The 26,134-nt window shown below is 43.4% G+C and overlaps 1 protein-coding gene across 1 annotated transcript in view; it reads left to right on the top strand.

The window, feature by feature from the left end:
• LOC147438507 (GDT1-like protein 4) overlaps nt 1-21,959 on the top strand; it is a 33,964-nt gene extending 12,005 nt beyond the window's left edge. Inside the window, exons 8-9 of the mRNA XM_086484605.1 lie at nt 14,341-14,400; nt 21,601-21,959. Of these exons, the coding sequence (XP_086340731.1) occupies nt 14,341-14,400; nt 21,601-21,789 (249 nt within the window). The 3' untranslated portion in view covers nt 21,790-21,959. The remainder of the gene's footprint in view (nt 1-14,340; nt 14,401-21,600) is intronic.
• The last annotated feature ends 4,175 nt before the right edge of the window (nt 21,960-26,134 follow it).

The following is a 26,134-nucleotide window of genomic DNA, read 5'->3' on the forward strand; positions in this document are numbered from 1 at the left end:
AGGAGGAAGCCAATGACATGCAAATTGTGCCTTACGCTTCAGCTTGTGGTTCACTTATGTGCATATGCTATGGTTGCTACTAGGCCTGACATAGCCCATGCAGTGGGAGTTGTGAGCCAATTTATGGCTAATCCAGGCAGGTTGCATTGGGATGCAGTGAAGTCCATTATGAGGTACTTGAAAGGGACTAAAAACAAATGCCTCTCCTATGGAAAGGACCATTGGAGTTGAAGGGATTTTGTGACTCTGACATGGCTGGTGATGTGGATACACGGAAATCCACAAGTGGCTATGTGTTTACTCTTGCAGGAGGTGCTGTTTCATGGTGTTCTAGATTGCAAAAGATTGTTGCATTGTCTACTACAGAGGTTGAATATATTTCAGCTATTGAGGCTTCCAAAGAAGCCATTTGGTTAGCACGTCTATGCAGTGAGTTTGGTTTGCCTAACAAGACACCTATGCTTGGTTGTGATAGCCAAAGTGCCATATGTCTGGCAAAGAATGCCATGTTTCATGCACGCACAAAGCATATTGATGTGCGGTATCACTTCATTCGAGAAGTGCTTGAGGATGGCCTTATTACATTGGTTAAGGTCCATACATCACAAAATCCAGCAGATGCTCTCACTAAGTGCTTACCCAAAGCACAACATCAACTATGCATACAGATGGTGAGAGTCACGTAGCTTAAAGGCGCCATTTATGCCTTTAAGTGGGAGGTTGTTGGGTTAAAGGCCCAAATGACCCATTTTATGTACATTTTTAAAGGTTACTAACCTTTGGCCAAGTTCACATTGAACTTGGCCACTAACTTAAAAATGGTCCTATACTTTTAATAAAGGGAATGTGAGCCTATTTTTGCTCACTCACTTATTCCCCTCCAAATCGTGTAGCGCTCTCTCTCCCTCTTCTTCTTCGATTTCTAGCGCTCCTCCTCTGTGGACCTGTGCCTCCTCTCCAAGCGTCAAGCCCTGCACTTCTCCTCGTGCTCTATCACTTGCACCCATTGCTGCACGCTCATCATAAGAACGTATCAACTTGCATGTGATGGATGTACGTGGTCATGGTAAATTGATGTGGATTTCTCTTGGTATTGATGATTCTTTGGTAGGAGTGACATGTATCCATGTCCCACCTCGGCTCGTGAGGGAGTTGAGTTTTAGTAGCAAATTGTGAATGTATTGCCTATTGCGAATTCATGGGTTATTGGGGGAGATCTCAACAATGTAGAGGCTTCTTAGGATTGACGGGTAGTTATGACGTCTACTATGACGTCTATTGCGCCACTTGCAAGAGATGCTTGGGACAGATCCCTTTCTGTAGTTTCTAGTCCATATGCCTTGCTTGTTCATCCTTGACTCGCACTACAGAGTCCGTGCATTTTTGGTGGAGACAGTCAGGTTGCTTGCTAGAGCGATTAAATAGATTTTACATTAGCTCGTGTAGTATCTCATGGTGGGATAGTTACGTATTGGCTTGCTATAGTGCTATCTGATTGTGCCCGAGTTTCTTTGCATTTGAGATTTTAGACTTACTTTATACCTAGTCGTTGTTGCAGGATGCTCTTTTGTCTCGAATGATGGAGGATGTTTGATAGCTCACTAGTTCTTCTATAACAGACTTGGACACCCGAAGTCCAGAATTTGGCACGACACGTGAGAAATTGAAAACCACTTAAATAAGCTTAATCACAATTGAGAGAGACGACACTATCCGACATAGTTCCGTGCCCAAAGATATTGGCCCCAAAGTCTATCGCCCCTTCCGGTATTTCTTTTTATATTAATTCTTGGCAAAGTACAATGTCCGAGGGTTAGTGCTCTCAAGCCAATCCGAGGGAGAGAGGCCCTAGCAATTCCTATAAAGGCCTCTAGCCCAAAAGCAATACATGAAAAGCTTCAGGTTTTAAAAGCATTTTTCCCAAAAGCTGCCATCGTTGCCAACGCAAATCGCGCTACAAATCACGGGACTCCGTAGGTTGTGCCACGTTAGCATGGTTTCGCAAATTTCGGGAATCCGTACAGCTTCCACGTCAACAGGGGATCTTCATTTTAGAATTTCTAGTGTCCCTTTGGGCTCCATCGGACGGGATCCCACAAGTTGGACATGCCACGTCATCACTTTGTGACATACCCTCTCTTGAAACAATTGTAATCGCCCTCGATTAAGCTTGCAAAAGGAACATAAGCCAAAAACTAGTTTAGTAGAAATTGATTGACGCATTAGACAACACATATGCAACTCTTGCACAAAGACGACAATCACTGAACATTCAAATCACATTCACATCGCTACTTTCGTGGAGATCTTGGATAAGAATCATGATCAATCGGCAACGTATTTAGTAATCACATCTAGATCTGTTACTGACCTCCACTGTTACAAAGTGATGACGTGGCATGGCCATTGGGATAGTAGATAAAAAATGATTTTTAAAGTTGTTCGAACTTATGGTTCCTTTTCGACGGGGCCCAAGGGACACAAGGCAATTAAAATATGCCAGAAAGACAAATTGTGTGGGAAAGTGTTGACGTGGCAAGCTATAGGACGTCCACAAAATGCATTGGCTGCAAACGTGGCAGTGTACGGATTTCCGCGATTTGTGCTGCCAGCTTTTGGGAGCGCTAGCTTTTTGACTAGATGCTTTTAGAACTGGAAGCTTTTCCTGTACTGCTTTTAGAAGGCCATGGGGCCTATAAAGTTGTAATCAGGGGTGCACTCTCTCTCAGATTTGCCTGGGAGAACTGAGCAGAGAGGACCCGCGAAGACTTGTACTTTGCTCAATTGTCAATATAAAATAAATACCGAAAGGGACGCCAGACTTCGGGCAAATACCTCTGGGCATGGAACTACGTCGGGATGTGTTGAATCTATTGAAGTGTGAAGTAAATTTAAGTAATTTCTCGTATGTCGTGCTAGATTCTTGACTTGGTGTGTCCAAGTCTGTTACATCCACAAATGTCTCGATTGACTAAGTTTGTCGCTATCATGTCCATCTCATCTCTTCGGAAAACAAGACCGAAATGCTGCAGTCATTTCGTCTTTCAAACATGTACTCAAACACTTCTCACATGAGAGAGCACGTATAACAGATTCATTTTGAGAATTCCCAGTTCGAAGTACTTCTTTTATAAAGTCATCTAGTAGAATATTGTAAGCTCCATCAATATCCCTGAAATCAAAAGGAAGTCAACGATTTTATTCCATCTAGGTAATCTGTGACAAAGGAGCGGAGTAACTACCCTCGTGCAGTTCCCGACTGCGTCGGATTCAACCCGTTGATCATCGGGAACTCTTGGAATGGTCAAAGGTAGACCAAAAGCCTCAACAATACAAGGCTAGGAAAACAGACAACATGCCGAATAGACATTCTCAACTTACTTGCATACTAGGGTGTCATCTTGCACAATCTCCATTGCTAACATCGAGGGATCTTGGCAATGGGCGTGTATTTGTGAGTATCTTATAAGCATTTGTTTTAAAAGAACTCCAATGTCGATGTCATTGCTTCTTAAGCGAATCAGAAGCGAGCACTAATTTGTGAAATGTAGTCCCCCGTCAATAACTGCTGACGTGTTCAAGCCACTGAAGGACGGAGCCAACCTGCAGATCTCGACCGAGGGGCCTAAACCCTTAAGTGAAGAAGAAGAAGAAGAAGTTCCTACCAACTTATGGGACCCCGTTCGATGGGGTCCAAGTGACTAAAGGCATTAAAGTAAAGCCGACGCACACAGACACGAAAAAAGCGTAACCAACTGATGATGTGGCAGAGAAGTACGAATTTCCACGATTTGCGTTGACAATTGTCACGTGGCAGCTTGTACGGATTTTCGCAAAACGCCTTGGCAGCTTTTGGCGCTTTTGGGAGTAGGTGCTTTTGAGTTTGAATCCTTTTCATGTAACTTCTTTTCAAGGCCAAGGGCCTTTAAATATGTGCAGAGGGCTCATTCTCTGGTATGCTTCGTGGACAAGGAGTACCGACATTGTATTGAGTTCAAATAATATAAAAAGATACCAAAAGGGGCACCAAGGTTTGGGGCCAGACTCTCTAGGGTGAAATTACGCCACTCTGTGTCGTGCGTGCTCTCTCTCTTTCAGTTTAGTTGTTATTGAAGTGCTAAAAGTCTGTTGGGCTCAATTCAAAACTGAATTTTATGAATGATTTCTTTCGCCGGACTTCGAGAAGGACATTCGAAAGGAATGGGACTGGCTCCCTAAAAGGAACTTCAAAAAGTCACGGCTTATGTTGACAAGTATTGGTTGGTTCTTCTGAAAGTTACGCCTTTCATGAAAATTTTCGACGAGGAAAAGATGCGGAAGTTCGCTTTGGAAGAGCATGAAAGTGTACCCCTATGACACCCTTCAACGAATGATGGGGTTGGCAATCATCGCGGAGGATCGACATTCCACTGGTACCCAAACGGATGGAACATAGCATGTACCGTGCAAGGCAACGAGCGGTTTCTGACGACTATGGCGACCAAGGCAAAAAGCATCCCCTAGAGGATCCGGATCAGCCTAAGAAGCCAGAGGGTACTTACTTGCAAATGGCTCAAGTATCTCATGTCAAATCAAGTACAAACCTTCAAAGAGCAAGGAAGGTGCTTCTATTGTGGTGAGAAGCAACGACAAGAACAAGCATCTTTGAAGAAGGAACAATTGAACAAAGAACCCGCCCCATCGAGCTTAAATTCCATTCTTGATGTGTAGGGGAATACAGAAACAGAAAAAGGGAAGCGTTAGCTTCTTAAAGGATGGGGATCCGCGAATAACATTGGCGCCCCATTTGGTATTTCTTTATATTGCTTCAACTCAGTACAAGCCGATAGTCCACGCTCTTAACCTTCACTCGGAAGCGTCCCAGAGAACGAGCCCATGGCACTTATTTTGCGGGATTGTCTGTAGAGTCTGCGACGTCAGCATGTCAATGCGAGCAAAGGTCCCTCGGGATTTGTACTTTGCAATGATTAATGAAAAATAAATATCGGAAGGGGCGCAAGACTTTGGGGCCAATACCTCTGGGCATGGGACAACGCCGGGCCGTGTCGACTCTCTCTCTCTCTCTCTCTTTCTCTCTCTCAATTGAAGTTCAATAATTTTGAAGTTTCTGTTTGTGTGATTGAATGCGATTGAATGCTATTGATTTTCGGGTTTGGAGTGTCCAAGCCGGTTACACTTTCTCAACTCTAAGAAGCATTCAATTGCATGCCTTTTATGGAAAATTGTGTCCTTGTTTGGTGCTTTCTTGTGCCATTCTTGTGCAAAGCCTCCTTAACCTTGGTAAAAGTTGTGGCTAGGTTCTCTAGGAAATGATCTCCACTTGGTCAACAAGATAGGTGAAACCTTCTCGTCGCCCTTGACTCTACGAAATGTTCTGTGTGAAAAATATTTTCCTTGGTGCACAAGATAGGTGAAACCTTCTTGCCACTCTTGACAATCTCAAATGGTGCCTTCGCCATCGATGTGTGAATAGTGCTGTTGCAAGAAAACTCTACTCTTGACAATCTTAAATGGTGCCTTCCCCATCAATGTATGAATAGTGTTGTTGCAAGAAAACTTTACTGTTGACAATCGCCTTCCTCATCGATGTATGAATAGTGTTGTTGCAAGAAAACTCTACCAATGGAAAATTTCTTCCATTGAGTCTTATTTTCGGAGATATAAATTTCATTAAAGTACCCATATTCACACTCTGCTCTTCAAATCAAGCTTGAAAATCTAAGGTCTCCACCTTAAACTATAGACTCAGACATCCCATGTAGCCAAAAGATGTACGATATGATCAATTCTGCCAAATGATCTGCCTTCACTGTTTTCTTCACAGGTACAAAGTGAGCCTGCTTGCTGAACCCATACACAATAGTCTGTATGCCATCATGCCCACCCCCAGTCTTCGGATGATCTTGTCACCAGCGTGTGACTACTATCTATCCTTTTTGTTGATTTCTTTCTTATTATCTATTTACTTTCACTTTTTGGAAACACCCCTCGGGAAATCTAACTGCCCTGCATTGCATAGCTAGTGTGGAATTGCCAGAGGGAGTCCAGGCCTGAGGGCAAGAGAGCACTAAGGTTGGACAAGGACTATGGTTAGCCAAAGTGGGGTCATTGACTAGCCAAAGTGGAATCCTTTGCTACAGAGGCTACATTTCAGTTCTGGATGTGGCCATAGTGTACAAAGAGGGTCGGATGACCTAAAAAGATACAATGGCAGCATCTCCTAAAATTTAGGGAACTGCTATTTTGGGACTTGAAAATGTGTTTTTGTCATTACCTCCGGAATGACAAGGGGAACATTTTCTTACTCTGCCGTGAAGTCCCGGTTGGGAGATTTTTAGGCGGCAACCCCGAAACGAGAAAATGCTTGTAAATGTGCCAAGTGGCACCTTCTGGTGCACTTTCCTCATGCAACAAGAAGTGGCGCTGAATTTGAAGGAGGGAGAGCCTCATTTTCAGATTTTGTCACAAGTTAAGAGCTATGGAGTGCTTGCTTTCCCTCTTATGCACAGTGCGGTGCCAGGAGTGATGCCCTGCACGCTACGCATTGCCCTCTCTCTCCCCTTTGGCAGTATGTTATGCCCCACTAGTGGGCTCTTCATTTGACCAATGTACAGTTGTGTGGGTTCATGTGCGATTGCCGAGGCAAGAGCCTCTTGCACAGGTACTGGATTAGCTAGCGGCTAATCCCCCCGCAGGTACAGGTGAATTCGGAGAGGTTTCACGCCAGAAATCTCGTCCGATTCAAAGGGCAAGTAGCCCTACGGGTGCGGGAGCTCGAGGACTTGCTAAGGATGCGACCGGCACGCGAAACGGAGCCCGAAACAGTAAATTACAGCCTGCTGTGTATTTTTGCAGGTTTAGGGTTTTGGCCCTAAACGGACCCTAATACCCCCAGGAGGTTCGGGGACGCAAGGGGACTGCTGTACAGGCGATCTGGAGCATTTTCAGGGCTGAAAACAGATAATTCAGCGTGCTGCAGATTCTCGCCAGGTTTTGCAAAGTGCCCGTATGCGTCGGGAAAGTCATTTAATGCGTGGGAATACTGACCGTGAAGGGTTCTAGTAAAGTTATGCTACCGAAATCAGGCCAGAACAGTCAAAATTCAGCCAAGGTTGTGCGGGGCAGCTTGGAAAGAACCACAGCGTTTATTCCCTCTTTTAAACAATAAAGAAATACCGAAAGGGGCGCCTAAGTTAGGGGCCAATCTGGTGTCGGTCTTCTCATACAGGTGCATTCTAGCATCTGTATCCCATTCCCCTCTCTTGTGTCACCATAGCGCAGGTATAATAGACGACTAATAATGGGTGAAAGCTAAATCAAGGTTTGAAGTAAAGTCTACCGCCCTTTTTGGATTGAACAGGCCGGTTTCATGGTTCCATCGACGGGATTAAATCACTTTTTCCCATAGAAGTGAGCCTTGGTCAGTTTGGGCTTGAAGACACAGGGGATCATAGACTAGACACAAGAAATAGCAATTATGGCTGACAGACCAGATGATGTGACTGAAGAGGTTTCCTCTTCACAGGGTCAACAGACACATGAAGTGGGTGAGTCTTCAAGACCACCACAGACGGATGATGATATATTCAGGACCCAGTTGGCTACTGCTGTGGCTATGTTCACACAAGTAATGGAGAATCCGAGGTTTTTAGCCTTTCTGCAACCTCCTGTTCCGTCTCAGCAAGTTGAGTCACTGGATCATATTCAAAAGCCTGTTAAGGCTCGAGCACAGGTGATTCATATTGCACAGCCAATGGAAACACCTGGACACTTGACGGAGAACATGCAGTCTCCACAACCTGTGCCTAAGGTGCAAGAACAGGTGGCTGAGATGCCAGTCTTTCAAGCTGTACCAGTTGAGCCCGCCACCTTTCAGCAGCCTATAGCTGGTTCTAATGGGCAGGGAAGCAACCTACAGGCTATGCAACAAGTCTTCCCACCACCTTCAGTACACCCTGGCTATTTTGGAGGTGGATCGGTATTCCAGAGCATGGCTGGTCATGCACCTGGAAATCAGTTTTACACGCCAGGAACAGTGTTCGGGAGTGCTCAAACGATGATGCCTAACCCCATGTATGGTGTCATGGGCATGCTACCAGGGTTTCAGAGCACTCAGGGCCAATTTGGGATGCCACAGGCAAATTTTGGTATGGCTGGAATTACAAATCAGCAGCCAAATATGGCATTTCTAGGTCAAGTTAATAGCGGTCAAGGAACACAGATGAACCCTAATAGTGTTCCCATGTTTCAGTCACTTCCATATGACAATTTAACGCCGCTGGAGAGGCCAACTCCGTACAAAGAAGGTGGCAAAGGTGTGTCTTTCACAACCTTTACAGGGTTTGATGACAGGAAGAAGGCTCTCTCATTCCTCCAGCAGTTTGACAAGGCCTATGCAGGGGGAAACTTTACAGAGGCTTCAAAGGTCGGCAAGGCAGTCACTTTCTTGACAGGGAATGCGGGACAATGGTGGACAACTTTATTGCTTCAAGGGCAAGCTCCGTCCACATGGATTTACTTCAAGCAGATTTTTGCAGCAGCATGGTTATCTGATGACTTTGAAGGAGATGTCATGACAAAATGGCACCAGCTTAATGGTGCCACTTGCAGAAATCTGGATGATTACAATCGGAAGTTTTGGAAAGCTCTACTTCCAGTAACTTCCTATAGGTTTGTGCCATTGACATAACAAATTGAAAAATACTGTTGTGGCCTACCCAAAGGATTGAGAAAATACTGCACGAAGAGCAAAGTCACTACTTTGACGCAGCTCATCGAGGTAGCAATGGCAATGGTTTGCTCAAGGGAGAAGATTGTGAATTCAATACTGGCGTCAAGGAAGGATCAGCCAAGAAAAATTCAGCGAAGAAGTATGTTTCCAAGGAGGTTCCTAAAGTGACTCAGGAGTCAGCCAACGCAGGGAAAGGCAAAGCTTTGGTTGAATCAGAAAAGGGACCTGCGAAGAAATGGAGAAGACGTTTTCCTCGCAAGTCTGAAGAGCAAAAGAAGGTCCCGAGGACAGAGAACAAATGCTTTATTTGTGAGCAGCCTGGCCACATTGCTTACAATTGTCCTACAAAGAAAAGGCCAGTTGATTCTGAAGACAAGGAGGACAGGAAAGGAAAGAAGCCCATGGCTGGTCTAGTGCGAGATATGGTGGGCGACAAGCCAAATTCAAATGCAAATGAGCTTTGCAGAGCATGGGGAAAGGTCAGGGATCAAACAGTGCTTATCTTCTTTGATCCAGGTGCCAAAGCCAACTTCATTTCCCCAGAATTGGCTTCAAAGTTGGGAATCAAACCTGAAGAGATGGGGTATACAGCAGAGGTAGGTTTGGCATGTCCCGGCCATACAGAGGCTGTGACACCCATCATTGGAAAGTTGCGTCTTCATATCCAGTCCTATGTAGATGCTGAAGAATTTTACATCATGCCACTGGACGGATGTGATGTGTTGTTAGGTATTCCTTGGTTATTTCGTGTACAGGGAATCATGGATGCCTACAACAAAAAGATCACTGTACAGAGCAGGGGAAAGACTCACATTCTGGATGTAAAGCTTAAAGGGGAGTCTATTCCCACTGTATCAGCTTCTGCTATTACTTCTGTAATGAAAAATCATCTTTCTGCGTACTTGGTTTTTGCACGTGAAGTGTCAGATTGTGATGAATCAAATTTATCTGTGCTAGATAAAGAAAGGTCAATGTTTTTACAACAGTATAGTGACTGTTTTTCCGATTCATTACCGTCTCAATTACCGCCAGAGAGACCCGAGGACCATGCGATAGATTTGGTGCCAGGAAGTAGCCCACCAAATAAGCCTCCGTACAGGGTTAGTGCGGCTCAGCAGAAAGAGATAATGGGCCAAGTACAGGAGCTGTTAGAAAAGGGGCTGATTCAGCCCAGTTCATCTCCATTCTGTTCTCCAGTGTTGTTGGTGCAGAAAAAGGATGGCTTATGGCGTATGTGCATCCACTACCGTGCACTGAACTAGAATACCATCAAGAATAGGTTCCCTATACCTAGAATTGATGATATTATGGACAAATTAGAAGGAGCAGCTATGTTTAGCAGGATAGATCTAAAGAGTGGGTACCATCAGATCCGCATTAGATCAGAGGATGTGCACAAGACTGCTTTTAGAACAACGTTTGGCCTTTACGAATTTTTAGTGATGCCCTTTGGTCTCACGAATGCTCCTGCTACGCTCAATAGGATGATGGACAGAATTTTCCGTCCACACCAGTAGTTTGTTGGTACATTCTTTGATGACATGATAGTCTACTCAAAGAATGAAGAGGAGCATAGGCATCACTTGGCCATTGTGTTCAAAGAGTAACGCAGTCATAGGTTGCTCATCAATGCAAAGAAAAGTGAATTTTTTCTGGAAGAGATTCCCTTTCTGGGACACATTGTCTCAAAGGATGGTGTCAGAATGGATCCTGCAAAAGTTGAAGCGATTGAGTCATGGCCAGATTTGAAGACGATGCACGATGTCCGAAGCTTTTTGGGACTATGCTCCTATTACAGAAGGTTTATCCGAAATTTCGCTGAGATTGCTTCACCTTTACATGCTCTTCAAAAGAAGGCAATCACCTTTAAATGGACACAAAAAGAGATTTCAGCTTTTAATCTCTTAAAGGAAAAGATGACTTCAGATCCAGTCATTGTGTTGCCAGATCTTAGGAAGTCATTTGTTGTCCAGTGTGACGCCTGTGGTAGTAGCATTGGTGCAGTGCTAATGCAAGATGGCAGGGTAGTAGCCTATGAGAGCAGAATTTTGCAAGGGCTAGAGATGACCATGCAGGTCTATGAGAAAGAGTTACTGGCTGTGATTCATGCGCTCTTAAGTTGGAAACACTACCTGCTAGGTGCAGATTTCGTTGTCTAAACGGACCATCAGACCTTGCGATACTTCTTGACACAAACAAAGTTATCTTAGAAGCATATGCGATGGGCAAATATCTTGTCCATGTTTCATTTTCAGATTGTGCATGTGGAAGGCAAGAAGAACGTTGTGGCTGATGCCTTGTCAAGGAAGCCACAAATTTCAGCTGTGTCGATTCCTTATCATCATGCACTTGATGATATGAGAGAACAGTATGAAAATGATGAAGATTTTGCAAGGGTCTTCGAGCAGCTAATGCAAGGACAACGTCATGAACACTATCTTCTCAAAGATGGGTTCATGATGATGCATGGCAGATTGTGTGTCACAAAGCCATTGCGACGCAAAGTGATGGAAGAGAGTCATGTCCCACCGTATGCAGGGCATCGTGGTATCGATGCTACAGTTAAAGCGGTTGAGACATTTTTCTACTGGCCTACATTGAGAAGAGATGTAGATGCCTTTGTGCGAGAGTGCCTAATTGGTCAGAAGGTCAAGTTTGACAGGCAAAAGACACCAGGGTTATTGCAACCACTACCTATTCCAGACAAACCATGGGAAAGTATTGCTATGGATTTTATCTTTGATCTTCCAAGAACGCAGACAGGAAACGATGGTATTTGGACTATCATTTGCAGATTCAGCAAGCAAGCTCATTTTATTCCTGTCAGGAAGAAGATAAAGCCAGATCAGATGGCACGTTTGTTTATGAGCAATATTTTCAAGTATCATGGCATGCCACAGTCGATTGTTAGCGACCGTGATCCACGTATGACAAGTTTGTTCTGGAGAGGCTTGTTTGAGAATATGGGCACAACGCTCAAATTCTCTTCGTCATTTCATCCTCAAACAGATGGGCAGTCAGAGAGGCAAATTCTACTGTCCTAGATCTGGTGAAGTGTTATGTGTCAGAGCATAAAGGAAAGTGGGAGCAGTATTTGCCATTGGTGGAGTATGCATACAATAATACAGTGCATTCATCAACTGGCAAGGCACCCTTTGAGATAGTTGAAGGTGGCAAGAAAGTTCCTCCCATACTGCATACAAAGGACAAGATATTTGAAGCAGATAAGTATGTTCAGGACATGGATGAAATGTACAAGAAGGTCAAAGTGACTCAAAGCAATGGCACAGTGCGAAGCTACCACTATGTCATTGGGACAGGGGTCACACGTAGGCAATACATTAGTCGACGAGGTGTTGAATACACCAGGGTTGACAATGAGCATGTATGTGTCGTACATGTGTCGACAGGTGTTGAATACATCAGTGTTGACCGTGAGCATGTACGACATAGATGCAAACGAGGACGTTTGAGATTTCAAGAGGGGGGTATGTCACCAGCGTGTGACTACTATCTATCCTTTTTGTTGATTTCTTTCTTATTATCGATTTACTTTCACTTTTTGGAAACACCCCTCGGGAAATCTAACTGCCCTGCATTGCATAGCTAGTGTGGAATTGCCAGAGGGAGTCCAGGCCTGAGGGCAAGAGAGCACTAAGGTTGGACAAGGACTATGGTTAGCCAAAGTGGGGTCATTGACTAGCCAAAGTGGAATCCTTTGCTACAGAGGCTACATTTCAGTTCTGGATGTGGCCATAGTGTACAAAGAGGGTCGGATGACCTAAAAAGATACAATGGCAGCATCTCCTAAAATTTAGGGAACTGCTATTTTGGGACTTGAAAATGTGTTTTTGTCATTACCTCCGGAATGACAAGGGGAACATTTTCTTACTCTGCCGTGAAGTCCCGGTTGGGAGATTTTTAGGCGGCAACCCCGAAACGAGAAAATGCTTGTAAATGTGCCAAGTGGCACCTTCTGGTGCACTTTCCTCATGCAACAAGAAGTGGCGCTGAATTTGAAGGAGGGAGAGCCTCATTTTCAGATTTTGTCACAAGTTAAGAGCTATGGAGTGCTTGCTTTCCCTCTTATGCACAGTGCGGTGCCAGGAGTGATGCCCTGCACGCTACGCATTGCCCTCTCTCTCCCCTTTGGCAGTATGTTATGCCCCACTAGTGGGCTCTTCATTTGACCAATGTACAGTTGTGTGGGTTCATGTGCGATTGCCGAGGCAAGAGCCTCTTGCACAGGTACTGGATTAGCTAGCGGCTAATCCCCCCGCAGGTACAGGTGAATTCGGAGAGGTTTCACGCCAGAAATCTCGTCCGATTCAAAGGGCAAGTAGCCCTACGGGTGCGGGAGCTCGAGGACTTGCTAAGGATGCGACCGGCACGCGAAACGGAGCCCGAAACAGTAAATTACAGCCTGCTGTGTATTTTTGCAGGTTTAGGGTTTTGGCCCTAAACGGACCCTAATACCCCCAAGAGGTTCGGGGACGCAAGGGGACCGTTGTACAGGCGATCTGGTGCATTTTCAGGGCTGAAAACAGATAATTCAGCGTGCTGCAGATTCTCGCCAGGTTTTGCAAAGTGCCAATATGCGTCGGGAAAGTCATTTAATGCGTGGGAATACTGCCGAAATCAGGCCAGAACAGTCAAAGTTCAGCCAAGGTTGTGCGGGGCAGCTTGGAAAGAACCACAACGTTTATTCCCTCTTTTAAACAATAAAGAAATACCGAGAGGGGCGCCTAAGTTAGGGGCCAATCTGGTGTCGGTCTTCTTATACAGGTGCATTCTAGCATCTGTATCCCATTCCCCTCTCTTGTGTCACTATAGCGCAGGTATAATAGACGACTAATAATGGGTGAAAGCTAAATCAAGGTTTGAAGTAAAGTCTACCGCCCTTTTTGGATTGAACAGGCCGGTTTCAGATCTACTATAAATTCTATAGCTACACTCTCCCATGAATAGGTAAAGGCTGTAGGAGTCCTCTTGCTTTGTGCTTGTTGTGCGTCATTTTTTGACATACCATACAAGTATGCACAAACTCATCCACGTCCTTCTTGAGCTGAGGCCAATATAGAATGAACTCCCAACTGTCTTGGGGTTCACCTCTATTCCTCTATGCCCAACAAAGGAGGATCGTGCCACTTCATTAATACCTTTTGTCTTAAACCCTGTGAATCACTTAACATGGTCTTCCACATCAAATAACCTCCCTTGAGAGAATATCCTGAAATTATATCCCCACGCAGTATCTTGTCGAATATCTCATCAAAATCCAGATTCATAGGATATTGCTCTCACATCTCATCAAAGTTCTGATGGTGCACTGTTGTAACAACGGATATCTTTGGTGCTTGCAAGACAAAGCATCTGCAACTTCATTCTTCTTGCCCTTCAAGTTCACCATCAATAATTCATTTGTGCCAAAAATAATCACAGAATTTAATGCTAGTCAATTATTTACTTAAGTCCCTATATTGCATTGGTGGTGAATTACATGGTGTTGCATGATTTTTTTCATGTATATGCTTATTCAAGTTGTTCATACTAGAAGTTATCTCGATGAAGGTTTGAATGATTTTCTCCATCAAAACTATGTTTTTCAGGCCTTTATTCTGACATTTCTAGCTGAATGGGGGGATCGAAGTCAGATTGCAACGATTGCGGTATGTATTGTTTTCCTTCTGGAAATAGGTGTGATAGCCCCATCACAATGCTAATGTTTGCACTCTGTATGTGTTTGTTTCTCTTCTGGGAGTAGGTGTAATAGTCCATCACAATGCCAATGTTTGGACTCTTTGACACCCATGGTTCACGTGATGGCATGTAATGTCCTAAAGTAATGTTTAGGCGTGCATATTTTCTTTGTTTTGAAAGGACAGCATACTTTTAGTTTTGTTCTTAATCCATGAGTAGGAATATTAGTATAGCTCTATTATCACAATTTAAGCTTGGACAAAAAACTGGATTCACTAAGGAAACTTGATTATAGCGGGCCTAGGTTATGGTTTTTGCATGTTTTCTTGGTTACTTCATCCTCCAAAACTTTCACCTCTTGCAAGCCTCTGTGAGCCTGCCAACTTTCTTATATTTCACCCAGATTTAACTACCACGCTCATTGTCTTTTGAGACAATTTGCTTGGACAATTTGCTCTCGAGGTGTTGCTGTTGGTTCTATGAGACAAGATACCTGCGTGAAATCTGTGTTGGTTGTGTTCTACGAGTTTTCCTTTGGTATGAATTTGTTCTTAGAGTTCTTGTACGTGCTGCTTGGCCTGTTTTTAGCTCGTTGTATTGGTTGAAGTGAATTAGTTTATCGGGCACTTCTTCCTAGGGATGCCTTCATGTTGAGCTTGAGCAATATTGTGAGATAAGTAACTTGGAGAATGCTCCATTGGTAGCAATATGGTAATGTTACACATGGGTCTGCAACTATGTTATGGAGAGCCTTGCCATTGGAAGGCCCAAAATGGCAAGGGTTAATTAGCCACTTCTGCTGCCTAAGCTAGCACATGTTTGCCTTCTATATTGTCTTGTGGGTGACTACCATGGGTCTATACCTTGCACTTTCTGTTAAGGGTAAATCTGGGCTTATCTTGGATTTATCTAGGTATATTTTTTATTCGTATAGCGGATATACAGACTTCACATTGTGAAGTTTTTGTCGGAGTTACGACCAGTTGATATTATGCTAGTTCTTTCTATCTTTTGTGGTACGTATGCCCTATCAATTACCTCATTTTTGTGCTAATTTTTCCGATTAATTCTTTTTTTAATGCTAGGCTTTATTATGACCTAGTCTGCCCCTGATCTCCGGAGTCATGACAGAAATTCAGTATGCTGAAGTTTGTGTTGATGTATGCTCATGTGTCTGTGTGTGTGTGTGGGGTGTTTGGGAGCATATGTTAGTACCTAGTTCTATACCCACTATTGGGCACTGACAATGCTAGTGGGGATGCCGTGGTATTTAGTCGATACTGTGCATGATGGAGTTGATGGTTATATTGTCTTGTGGGTGACTACCATGGGTCTATACCTTGCACTTCCTTTTAAGGGTGAATGTGGGCTTATCTTGGATTCATCTAGGTGTATTGGTAAGCTGGGATGCCCTCAATTTTATCTGGTTGGCACTTGAGCTTGAATCAAAGTAAAAGAAATAACCTTAGGGTAAGTATGTTGAAACGGCTCACCCAATGTGATGCGCTCAACGGACTCATGGTGCTAGTGGGGTATCTTGATGTCTTTGGGTGGCCAGAATTCTTCAATCGTTGATCTACCTTGTTTGTAGACAGCCCAGTTGCCTTGTTTCCCAGTTTCCCATACCTTTGCAAGTTCTTATTTTGTGGTCTTTCTAGTGTTGGGGGGAGCTTGTGTGCTGGTTCCTTGCAGAAATTGTGTTTGCTTCGTCACTTTAATCTTGTCCTGTAGCTTCTCCTAGTAAAGAAATACCTGCTTGCTTTTGAGACTGATGATTGGGTCTCAAGTGTCTACATATGCTGACGGCAATTTTCCAACAATATCTCACTGTAGTATGCATTCATCTTTCTCTATGTGCTCTTGCGCAATCACCTCAACTTCCTCCCCTCTTTTAGGAAGACAGGCTTTGTCTTCTTGAAGTTGTTGTGCTTTGACTTTCCAATAACTTCTACGCACACGCACACGCACATACACGTACACACGCACACACACATGTGTGTATCTTATCCCTTTATGTATCTTGGGGTGCGTTTGAGAATTTTCTCCATGATCTCATTGTATATCCTTCAAGTTTTTTCCCATCTCTTTTGTATATGGGCCTATGGCTGATTTTATGTAATGCAAAGGGTCACATCCCCTAGATTGAAGGAAATTGGGATGCTTTGACTCGAGCTTTAAAAAATTTGAATCCTCGGATTCACTCATCGGTTTGACAAAGATTGAGTGAGCAAAAATACTTAATGCCATTAATTTAGAAATGAATGAAGCCAATTCAACCGGGCCGATTTGCCCTTAGGTTTGACATCTAAGACCACATCTTCCTTTGTTGTTCTTTAGCTAAAGTTTTCTAGCCCTAAAATCGACTAACACATTGTTCTTGTGGTGCCAAGGCATCCCCAAGAGCACACCAAATCCCTCAAGTGGTATGATGTAGAAGTCCGTGTGCCCCATGTAACGGTGAGAATGCAAGTGGAGTTTGCCAATTTAGGCGTTATTGCAACATCATGCCTTGGTACCGCCAATGTTGTTGGTCCCATATTCTCGGGCTTTACTTCCAAATGAGCTCCCATCTGTGTAGAAATAAAGTTTGGCCTTGGCTCCGTTGTTGATCAGGAAGCCTTGTACTCTTATGCTCGTGGTCCTTGGGCGTCCTCATGAAATCTGCTAGAAGTTTTGCTTTCATCTTTCCATTTTTCCGTTGCTCATTTGTCCACCTCTTTCTATGTCTCCAGTTTGTCTTCGAACTTTTCCTCTTTCTTTGGACACTTTGCCACAATGTGCCCTATCTCACCGCAATCATAACACTTCCTTGCTTGAAGAACTATGCCTTCCACTCTGTAGACATTATGTCACGATGTAGCTCTTCCTATGTACTAGCTTCTTACCCTTCTTCTTCCATGTGGAAGTTTATGAGTTTGTTGACTTGGATGCTAAAGCACCCATATGGAACAAATGTCAAGGAGTTTGTTAGTAAAGAATAGCTGTCCAAATCATGGTCCACGAGCGGTTGGATGTAGATCTCTGCTTCACTTTGTAGCTTGTTAGGTAAGCCAAAACAATATCCCTCCAACTTGTTCTTTTCGAGAGATCTTCCTAAGAGAAGCCATTGGTAGAAAAGTATCCCAAAACCAATGGTTGTACACAAGAAGTATGCCTCTTTTCATGCGTCAAAACCTTTGCCTTGTACTTTGGTGTCAATCACAATGAAGAAAATAGTCACATAAACCCCATCGAATTGCGAGGCGCTTGTTCCATTAGCGAAAATGTTGATCACCAAGTCTCTACATTCCCTTTCAAATGAGAGGCCGCCTTTCTTAACCTTGAAGTTGCTTTTTGAAGAAGCCGTCTCAAACGGGTAAATAACGGCCAATGCCTTATCTGGAGAATGTATCAAACTTGACGCTCTGTCCAGTGTCTTTGAAGTCTTTCTTTGGCAAAAAATAATGTCGTCTCTCTCTTTCAGATTAGTTGTTATTGAAGTGCTAAAAGTCTGTTCAGTTTGTTCTTTTCTATTGGCACGTGGTCCTGGTCTTGTGACAGAGGTATCAGAGCATCAGGCGTGAGCTTTTTTGAAAGCATACCGGTCCTACCAAGGAGCAAACAGAGCAAGATTGCACTTTCAAAAGTTCATTGGAAATTTGAGCTTCGTGCTTCGACCCCGGACTTATTAGCCACTCTCACCCTTACTTCATCGCGCATTGGGCGCGCTCCCGTCTTCACCGCTCATGTCTTACAGGGCATAAGCCATAAAGATCATTTCCAAGAGAAGGATCCAATATTTGTTTCGAGTTGCTGTTTTTCTCAGAGGCAAGGCCATGCAGATGTTGATAGCTACCAAGCAACATACTCCAAGTACTTGGCAAGCTTTCAAGAAAATTTTTGCATGAAGTTTCTGACATCTTCCTTCGGAGTGCAACTTCTGGTAGAGTGGAGTATCTTGAAATGCTTGCCACGGAAACCCTAGCAGATTATATTTTGAAATTTCTCGACATCTCTCAGTAGATGTCTTTTCATTAGCTGATGACCTTGGAGGTTCGGTGTGATTGCTATGTCTTGGGACTACCATCGCCGCAGAGAAACATTGTCTGTCCAAGAGCTGATCGACTATGCTGTGGTTGTCTATGACCTTATGGAAGGAATCTAACCCTAATTTTTGATGCAGGTTTCAGGATGGAAAGTCAGTCGGCTTTTCGAGCTCGGTTGATTTCGAGATTGATTTTTAAGTTTGAGTTTTGTTTGAACTTGTTTGGAATTTGTTTGAAATGGTTGGTATGTGTTTTGAGCCTGTTTTGGTGCCGATTTGAAATGTTTTACTCTGGTTTTAATATTGGTTTCAATGATTGGTGATTTTACTCCCGGGTGGAGTAGCGAGAAATGATGTTTGAGAATGCTTGTTCATATTCATGGCCCGGACCCTTGTGGTTATTTACGGGGGGAGTATTGTTGTTGTGACTCTCGGCCCAGACTTGGATAGTTATGCGGGAGGAGTATTAAGAAGTCTGAGCAGTGGCTACTCTCAGCACCTCCAAACGACGCAGGCTGCGATTTGGGGGGCGTTTGGTTATAAAAGGCCTCTATATCTCATGGCCCGAACCTTTTTAGGTTATTTGTGGGAGGAGTGATGAGGGAGTCGTTGAATAGCTCATGGCCCGGACCTGGATGGTTATTTGTGGGGGGGAGGGTGTTCATCGGCGGCTTTATGTTTCTATGTCTTATATGTGAGCATTTCTGTTGTGATGTGTCAACCATTGAATATTCCTAATTGGATGAGATTGCCTGGGTATGTAATTTTAGTGCATCAAGACACCCGTGGAAGATCAGTGTGGTCTGGGTGTGATGGCTAATTTTACTACGCCGGAATATCAAGAGTTCGGATCTGGATGAAAGGAGAAGCCAACTCCTTGATCAAAAGAGCTGAAAGGCAAAGCTAACTCCTTAACAAAAAGAGCAAAGTGATTGTCCCTCGGAATGACCCTCGGAAATTTTTGAGCTAACTTGAGTCGTCCGATGGGGCCCGAAGTGACATAAAGGATTAAAATAAAGCAGGACCCACACACACAGAGAATTGCGTAGGAGTTGATGATGTGGTAGTTGTATGGAAATTTCAGAAACTGCGCTGACATGATGACATGGCAGATTGTACGGATTCCACGTTTTGCACTGACTGTTGTACGGAATTCGGTGATTTACGTTGGCAGCTTTTTGGCATTGCTTTTAGATAAGAAGCTTGTGAGTTTGAAGGCTTTTTCATGTAAACTGCTTTTCATAGGCTAGGGGCCTTTAAATATGTGCTAAGGGCTCATTCTCTGGTATGCTTTTTGGAGAAGGTGCAAAGTTTGGAGTACCGGCTTGTAGTGTGTTGATGCAATATAAAGAAATACCGGAAGGGGCGCCAAGGTTTGGGGCCAATACTCTCTGAGGTGGAATTTCGCCACTCCGTGTCGCGTGTCGTCTCTCTCTTTCAGTTTAGTTGTTATTGAAGTGCTAAAAGTTTGTTCAGTCTGTTCTTTTCTATTGGCACGTGGTCCCCGTCTTGTGACATCATCATCTTCTAGATAATCATAGCGCTTTCTGTGTTTTTGAGAACGGTCTCCAAATCTCATCCTCTTCCTCCTCAATGTCATCCAAGCCCTCGTCCTCGTTGTCGATTGAAGTGCTAAAGTCTGTTCAGTCTTCTGTGTTATTGAAGTGCTAAAAGTCTGTTTAGTTTGTTCTTTTCTATTGGCATGTGGTCCCCGTCTTGTGACATCATCATCTTCTGGATAATCATAGCGCTTTCTGTGTTATTGAGAATGGTCTCCAAATCTCATCCTCTTCCTCCTTAGTGTCATCCAAGTCCTCGTCCTCGTAGTCGATTGCATCCTTGTGGTGTTTCCAAAAGCACCTCTACGGCTGCTTCGAGAATTGAATGCATCGAGACAAGCCTCCTTAGCTGCCATGTTAGAAAAAACCTTCCTTTTTGGCCTAATAACTGGGAAAAGACTTTTAACTTTTTAGGTTTGGGACCTGTAGCATACCCCAAACTAAGCAACTGCCTACATACCTGGTACTCACTCTCTTTCTGTAAATTCTCAGGAGTGATAGAAGAATTAGATTTCTTGCTGGTAGAAGACATCGGCTTTGGCTTTGCTTTGACTTTCAGTGGCACCTTTGATTCAAGATTCGCTATGTTCTACCACTTCTTGTAAACTTCGCTTATTGGCCGAGTCTGCATTTGCTTAGCATAGAGAGGATTCTGTCCACAAGCAAGAAGTCAATTGATATAAACTCACACTTCCATTTGTCATTGATGGTGTGTTTCTCATTAGGAGCACCCTTCCATGTAGGCTTCTTGGGTTGAGCTTCATCTGGCTCAACCTCCTCGTCTTGAGCTTTATCGTGATCAACTTCCTCTTCTTCAGTTTCCTCTGTTGCTTTATCTTTAGATTTGGTCTCTCGCTCTTGTCCTTGGACAGAATCTATGTGTGCTGCAAAAAGTTGGATCGGATCTTTTGTAGAAGAAGAATCGATGAAATTTCTGATACCACTGCAATTGGCAAGCCAATGGCAAGGCGGTGAATTCACAATAGAGACACGATTGAACTTGAAAGAGCAACTAGAAACAAGACACGTTAGCGTGGAGTTTTCTACTTAACTGCATTGGCCCCTAAGTCAGGTGCAAATTTGCCTGAAATGCAATGCCATGTCAGCTCCCGCGATTTGTGGCAGGAAGGGAGTCTGGCGTGATGTCCGACAGGATTTATGGGCCTTTCTCCTCTGGCCGGTCGGCTCGGGTCATGCCACATTATCAGTTTGTGACACTACCTAAAACAATGAATATTTAAATAAGGGAAACAAGCTGTAAGAACTTGACATTTGGACCTACAAGGTGGTTCTGCTGATGGATTTAAAATACCACATTTAGGGTTCCTATTTGTATTTCTTTGTTGGACCTACAAGGCGGTTCTGCTGATGGATTTAAAATACCACATTTAGGGTCCCTATCTGTATTTCTTTCTAGTTTGCATGGTTGCAGAGGTGAGAGTCATTCTTTTATGCTTACAAACATTTGCATCCCATTCTTTCAAAAGTGCTATTCAATTTAACTAAGTAGCTCTCAATCGAGCATGCAGTTGGCTTGCATGAATTGTACCTTGTCAATATAAACCGCTCTTGACTTCTTGTTGCAGCTAGCAACACATAAGAACGCTTTCGGTGTTACAATTGGTGCAGCGGTCGGACACACAATTTGTACATCCCTTGCTGTAGTTGGTGGACGGCTTTTAGCTTTGAAGATTTCGCAAAGGACCGTAGCAACAGTTGGGGGGGTCCTATTTTTGGGTTTTGCTTTAACCTCTTACTTCTATCCTCCATTATAATAACATGATGTATGCTTAAATGTGCCTTTTCATTGTTTCAAGAGGTTGATCAATTGATATGCTAGAGTAAAAGGGCATTCCCTGATCTCTGGCCTTGAAAAATGCATATATATACAAACACAGGAAGCCTCCTATCTTTGCAAGGATTGTTTTGATTCTTTTTTGGTGGTTGTAAAGCCTTCCAAATTTTTCTCTTCAAATTTTCATAGCATGTCATGCAAATTATGCGAATTGCGTAGATATGTATAATGTTTTATTAGTCTTCAAACTTCCGTTTATGGATCGCTAAATTTGCAAGTGACTGATTTTGATGCGTTTGTGAATTTTTTGACTTAGAAGTCGTGTATCTATTTCTCTCTCTTCCTTTGTAAGCAGTTTCAATTAAGGTGCACATAGTGGAGTGAACCAATTCTATGTTCTTTCAACAGCACGGTGCAAGAGTCAATTCTTTCAATTTGTGTGCACACGTAATAGTGACAAAAGTATAAAGGAAAGTAACCCCCAAGAAGCTCTCAAAGGGCTACTTATAGCGGTGGAATGGTCATGTAATGGAATGTCAAGACAAATTCTAGTAATTATTCTGAACTATAGATGAGTTGGTACTAATCACACATGCAGAGAAGTCCTTGCTCTTCGCCCACTAGAAGTAGGTAGTGTGTCTTGGCAAGAGAGGATATGTATGCTAGACACACAACTTATTGTAATTTGTTTGTACATTCAGAAGCACTACACAATTTCAGTAACCCTCAGCTCTAAATTTAAGCAATACTTTGTAAGCCTATGTCAATATCTTGTACAACATAGAAAATTCTTAAACAAATGCATAAATGCGTGCCAAGGTTCAAAGAAGGTCAATCATGTAAGTGGCAATGTCCATGTGGTGGTGTGCTATCAAAGTACGTTTAGCCCTACAAGACCTGAATGAGTACATGTCATGAGCACATTGATAAATGTGTTTGCATTGCGAGGACGTGCACTTTGTATCCATTTAACAGAGCTTTCTTTGCCATCATTGGTTGTGCATATCTTCTTAGAAGTGTAGTCTAAGAGACTACATTGAAGAGAAGCCCTTGCTTTGCATCTCCTTAAAGCGTCTTGAACTTCTTGGCCCTACTTGTTATAGTCTTGCAATCAAGAATTCCAAGAGATCTCGTCCAAGATAGACACCAGTAAAGTGCGTATTGTTCTTGCAAATGTAAGCCACAATTTTGGTATACATGTTGACCAAAGTATTGCAAAGAGCCATGGCTTATTTTACCATGTCAATGTTTCACATAAGAAGAAATGCCTTTGAATTGCAATCATAATCAGACATCCACTAAAGTCAAACACAAGGCGATCTGAGGCAAGAAGCTTGTAAAGACTTTCTTGTGCTACATTCAAAAGTACACCATGATCTTAGTAGCCCATGACTAACTATTTGAGCATAATTTTGTTAATCACCATCAATGTCTTGCATAAGGTTTAGACATATACAAAAAGAATGCATAGTTGATTGATTGCATAGAGTACTTATGTTTTGGGTCATAAGGTTGAATTCGAGGTTCAACAAGTCTAAGAGCGTACCTACATCAACCACAATGCTGGTTGTGCTAATCCATTTCCTTGAACGACTCACATGGAGCATTCATTGGAGACTCAAGCTAGTAGGTAATTGTATCTTGTAGGCAACTTTGTACAAATACCCTCAACATCCAACTATGGGGCTATGTTAAAGTTATGGCAGCTCAAGTGAACTTAACCTGTAGTCAAACAACGACTCTTCCCCCTGAGTGACGACATTTTGTGGGTAGTTTTCCTTGGTGATTTGGAGCCCAAGAGAGGGGTATCAACAGTGGGTTGCTTTGATTGGCTTGGAGAAATTAGAAGGCAACTTACAAGAACCCTTCAAAGGACTTTATGGAGCGGCTTGGTGGAATTTTGTGGCCCTTGGAGTGCGAGAAGGAACTCAAGCGTCCAAATCTTGTAACTTCAACATGCCCCCCCCCCCCCCCCCCCCGAACCCCCCACTCAAGCGCCAGTGATAGCATTGAACATCAACTATGGAAAAAGGATCAACCAGTTCCCAATTAGCGGTTTATGCACGATCAAAGTTCTCAAGGAAACCATCGATTTGTATGGCTTGGGATTGTGAAGCCAAAAGCAAATGGATGAGTTTTTTAGAGGACACAGGCAAAGGCAAGCTTGACAAGGACGTCAGTATCAATACCGAGTTAGCTGCCTCGATACCCACACTAGGTTCGACAATCGCCATTATAAATGTGACATGACACTTTGTTTGTCTCGGGAGTTTGAAGCCAAAGACAAAAGCAGGAACTCACAAAGAGACAAGGGAAAAAGCAAGCTAAAAAGAGATAATGGTGATAAAGATTTGACAGTGGAGATCTGCACGGCACACGTGGAGGCGACCACGATGGCCACGCTGCCAGATTTCTAGTCAAGAGATAGTTGCCACCACTAGCTTTAGCTAGAGAGAGGCATGTGAGTGGCAGAGAGGGGCTAATGCTCCCTTTAAATAATTTGGACCCTTGTGTTGGCGTTCAAGTTATTGATGTTTGAACTCGTGGGTCAGAGTTCGAGGCACATGCATCTTGTAGGGAACCAATTAGACTTATCTAAAACACTATGGATGAGTGCACACTAATCCATTGTTGTTGGTCAGATTATGGACAGGATCTATTTCAAATTTCATTATTTGTGAGTATTATGGACGTGATGTGTTCACAGGTAACAAATGAGGATTCTTGGACGTAGTGTGCTCTGTAGTTCAATTTTCTAAAAGGAAACCAATTCTCAAGATGTCATTCTTCTAAGGAACAAAGTTGAGGGTAGCAAATCCAAGGTGTATCCAGTGGAGTCTACAACCACTGGGGTGCCCATGGTAACTTCTTCATCGACTTGGTCTCACTGTTATGTCCACTATGAGCTGCAGAGAGGGTGTTAAAGTTATGGCATCTCAAGTGAAAGCCCAATGTGATCCCATTATTTATTTTGGCTTTTAGGTATTTATTTTACTTATTTGTCAAAGTTTGGGTAGTGCAATTTACTTAAGTGGCTATATAAGCACACATAGCCCCCATTGTATTATCATCAAGTCATTGCCAAGATTGGTCGGTTCAACAATCTCTCTCTCTCTTTCTCTCTCTCTCTCTCTCTCTCTCTCTCTCTCTCTCTCGTGTATTCTCCCCACTTGTGTACACTTTGGCATCGTCGACTTTGACAAGGTAGTGGGCTCCTTGTGCCTAAAAACTCCTACGGAAAAAATGCATGTTAAGATTCAAATTTACAAGTAGCAACAACATCAATAGACATGATGAAAACCCCTATCGTAGCCATTGTGTGGGGCATTTTTACCCTAGCAATTATATCAAAAAATGCAACAACAACCAAGCATGCATTGATCATGTGCACGCCATACACTTGATTGCTTGTTTTGTTTTAAAAAAATGATATAGCCCTCCAACCACTGTACTGAAAAATGCTCATTGGGGGTATTTGGAAATTGAGCATTCAATGCTTCTTTGACATAGTGTGCATGATCGGGCTGTTGGTTTCTAAATTCTACAAAAAAATTCTTATACATCGAGTATACAAGAATCTGAAGATGGCATCAAAACGCCATATCCTGTGCTGTACAAAAGTCAACTTCATTGCCATACTTTACTCTGTAGTAGCGTCCATGCGCGTCTGGCATGGGTGCGTTAGTGTCCTTGTCCTCTACGTATGGAGCGGCACACTATGAAATAGGAGACTTCGTTTCCCCTCCACCACCAAAACAAGCAAAGCCATAGGATCCCCTCTGCTCTGCCTCTCATGGTGCTCGTTTTCCTGAGACGAATGTCAGCACGCGCTGTCAGAAGAAGTTCGTTGACCACTTGTGGACTATCGACGATGCTCGGGTGAAGCAGGAGTCAAATGGAATGGTGTGGGGCCCTGTGATGAAAGGAGATTGGGGGCCTACGATGGAAGTGGAGTAGGTCGATAAGAAGGGACCGTCGAAGGAGGTGCCGTCAGTGTAAGACTTTGGACGTAAGGAGTCCTTCCCTGGCTCCCACTTGTTGTGGTCTGCTGAAGAAAGACCGTAGGCCGCAAGCTGTTATGGAGTGTAGTGGCTAAACAATCCCTCCGTCGAACAGAGGTACTTGTCTCTTTAAGAGAGTGGGCTCTGGAGGTCTGGATCTACCACTGACGGAGGAACATGGGTAGATGGGCTGGTACCTTCGTAGGTGTAAGAAGGCCATGCTTGCTAATAACAAAAAGAAATCTACACTCATTCTCCAAAAAAATTAGCTACACATATGCTTAAGTCCATTGCTTGGACTTACCGCCTCAAGACTTGTTTCCT

Source organism: Adiantum capillus-veneris, chromosome 16, assembly GCF_014529385.1.
Source record: "Adiantum capillus-veneris isolate H3 chromosome 16, ASM1452938v2, whole genome shotgun sequence".
In the NCBI taxonomy this organism is placed as follows: domain Eukaryota; kingdom Viridiplantae; phylum Streptophyta; class Polypodiopsida; order Polypodiales; family Pteridaceae; genus Adiantum; species Adiantum capillus-veneris.